Source organism: Austrofundulus limnaeus, unplaced genomic scaffold (assembly GCF_001266775.1).
Source record: "Austrofundulus limnaeus strain Quisiro unplaced genomic scaffold, Austrofundulus_limnaeus-1.0 Scaffold339, whole genome shotgun sequence".
Classification (NCBI taxonomy): Eukaryota; Metazoa; Chordata; class Actinopteri; order Cyprinodontiformes; family Rivulidae; genus Austrofundulus; species Austrofundulus limnaeus.
In genome coordinates this window covers 37,676-40,498 of record NW_013952741.1, presented here as the reverse complement: position 1 = coordinate 40,498, position 2,823 = coordinate 37,676, and the positions used below count along the sequence as shown (strand labels likewise).

General features: G+C 38.7%; 1 protein-coding gene across 1 annotated transcript in view; it reads left to right on the top strand.

Annotated features, from left to right (window-relative positions):
* The window catches only part of mon1a (MON1 secretory trafficking family member A), a 13,865-nt gene extending 12,618 nt beyond the window's left edge, over positions 1–1,247 (top strand). Inside the window, exon 6 of the mRNA XM_014022696.1 lies at positions 543–1,247. Coding sequence (XP_013878150.1) covers positions 543–683 — 141 coding nt within the window. The 3' untranslated portion in view covers positions 684–1,247. The remainder of the gene's footprint in view (positions 1–542) is intronic.
* The last annotated feature ends 1,576 nt before the right edge of the window (positions 1,248–2,823 follow it).

Sequence of the window (2,823 nt, the reverse complement as noted above, 5' to 3'; positions counted from 1 at the left end):
GTTATGGAGATGTTTAAATATTTTTATGACTATATCTGACTCAAGTCTTGCCAAAAATGTTTTTTTATTAAGTATATTAAAAACACTAAAAGTACAAATATAAACTACAGAAAGCTTTTCAAAATCTTAACAGTAGACACAGTGTATAGTGTTATATCTAGATTATACCGTGTGTGTGTGGTTGGAGGTGGTTATAAGTTTTATCGTGCATTTATCGTTATGGAGGTGAACTGGTCAATATATCGTGATATTGATTTTAGGCCATATTGCCCAGCCCTAGTTGCAAGTTTAATAATGAAGTTCAGTAATCCTGTAATGAAGGCTTGATTAGCTACTTATTAAAAACACCAACACTGAACTAAATACAGACTTCAGCCAGAGGAATAGTTGTCCTCTTTGTTGTAAACCAAGTAAGTTTTATTGTTCAGGAAGCTTTTTGTGTCKGTTAGGTTTCAGTGAGTCATCTTGCTGATTGAAACTACTTGAGTCCACACAGATGATATATTTTTATGTCCATCCTYTTGTTTTATTTTCCTCCTCAGGTGACAAGCGGCTTCGAGCTCTACCTCTGCTTCAGTCCTCTGGCAACCAAGGCCTTGGCCGTGTCTGCGGTCATCAAACTGCTGAAGTGGATCAGGAAGGAAGAAGACCGCCTTTTCATCCTGAGTCCACTCACATACTGAGTCCTCGCTGCTGCCTGACCTACCGAGACCAAAACAAACAAAAACAAAACAGGGGCTTCGTTTTCACTGTGTGGCCTGATGCCAAAACCCACATCAGATGGAGTAGAAAGCATTTAACTGTAGAATGATTGTCAGAGCTATGCATCTCTTTAATCCTGGGCTATTTATCATTTAAAGCTTAGGTTTGTGATTTAACAGGCTGTGCTATGAAGGTAAATTAAAGCAGTATTTTAAATGGGTAGATTTGTATTTTAGAACTTTTAATTTTGATTACCAGGTGAAAGCAGCATTAACACTGACGACTCATCAAAGCTGCAGTTTGTTTGCTGTCGAGTTCTTAACGAACAATTGTTTTACTGTCACAGAGCTTTCATGAAATACCAAGTTGCTGTTTGTCTGTTTTAATGCTAGGAGTTTTCTTTCTACAAACTAAAATAAATAAAACTGGATCAAAGAAATCTGGAAACGCAAGCAAAACTCTGCAAAACCTGTTAGCCACATTCCTGATGTGTTCTCTTATGATTTTGTACTTCTGTTCTGAATAAAAGCACTTAATGAAAGATACTGGATACTGTTTTTGTTTTATCATTGAACATATTTACTAATAAGCCAGTTTAGCACTCTGTTAATTTACCTGTTTTTCCTGTCTATRAAACATTCAATAATTGTCCCACTTACTTTCAGTTTCTGACCAGACACATGGGTAATGTCTGAGAGGGGCCAACATCAGAGTGAGCTYCTGCTGTAATGAAATGATTTTGAAAAAAAAAGTGTGTGTTTGTGTGTATGTATGTATGTATGTACAAATAAAATAGCATTTGCATGATCTCAGTGTAACAGAGGTACAGTGAAATGGCCATGGATAGATCTAAGCAAGATTTGTGGCTGCCATCTTTCTAGGTGCTACACAGTGTATTGTTTACAAATCACAGCCACACTTTGGTAATGCCTTGTGCTTTTAGTATGCTGTGTAATCAGCCCTAAAACCGCAGACAAAAAGAAACCTAAATAAGCATATCAAGCTGATGGTGAAAACAAGTGACGAGTGTTCTGTAGTGAACCTCCCACCAAGCTGGGTCAAGCTCAGGACCAGTGCTCTGCCTGTACTGTATTTATTTATTAACCTTTATTTAACCAGGCAAATRACAAATCACTGATCTCTCTTGCAAGCGAGGCCCTTGCCTGAAGGCAATCTGATATGTATTCTCTTTTTAGATTGTGAGAGGAAATTGAAGAAAACCCACGCAAATATGAGAACATACAAACTCCACAGGAAGACCCTTCCTGCTGTGAAACTGCTCAGTCATTAGCTATTCCTGTGTATTTCTATGGAATATGACTCATTAGCCATCACGTTGCCATTAATAATACAATTAACCAGTGCGACAATTATTGTAACCCAGGGGCGGGGTCACAGGGGCATTGGCCCCAGCTGATTGACCCCCCTTAAGTGCCCCTGTCCTGTCACTCGTCTGTCCTTTACCCTGGAGTGATYGTGGTGGATGCAGTTCCATGTTCAAACACTAGTTGCGCTAATGAGTCAAGATTCAAGTAGTTTAATTGTCAATGCTTCATATGTGCAAAACACAGAGAATTGAAATTGRGTTACTCTCTTTCCCAGTTACAACATTAAACAAGTAATCAACAGAAATTGCACAATCCAATAACATTGTGAATGAACAAAAAAGTGACAATAAATGTGTAATACAATATGGACACAGATACAGATGAATTTGTGACATCAACACAAAAATAACAGGAAGTGGAGGGGTACTCAGTAGTGCAAAAATAAAGATCTTTATACAAGAAAAAGTTGAATATTMCAATTATAGTGGAATAGAAGCTTAATGCTGGTAAAAGTAATGTGAAGGATGCATATGAGTGTCAAAGCGATGTGTGCATACAATTCTCACAGTTGAGGGAGCGGGGTGGGGCTGGGGAGGGTATAGCGGTAGTACGATATGTGCAAAAGTCACGTACTTCCAAAATGTCCAGTACTGTATCAAACGGAGCAGGGTTAGTGTGCTCGAGTACAGTGTGCTGCAGGCAGGGAGTGAGTTGAGCATTCTTATAGCCTGGTGGATGGAGCTGTCTCTCAGTCTACTGGCCTGGAGACTCTGCATAATATATATATATATAC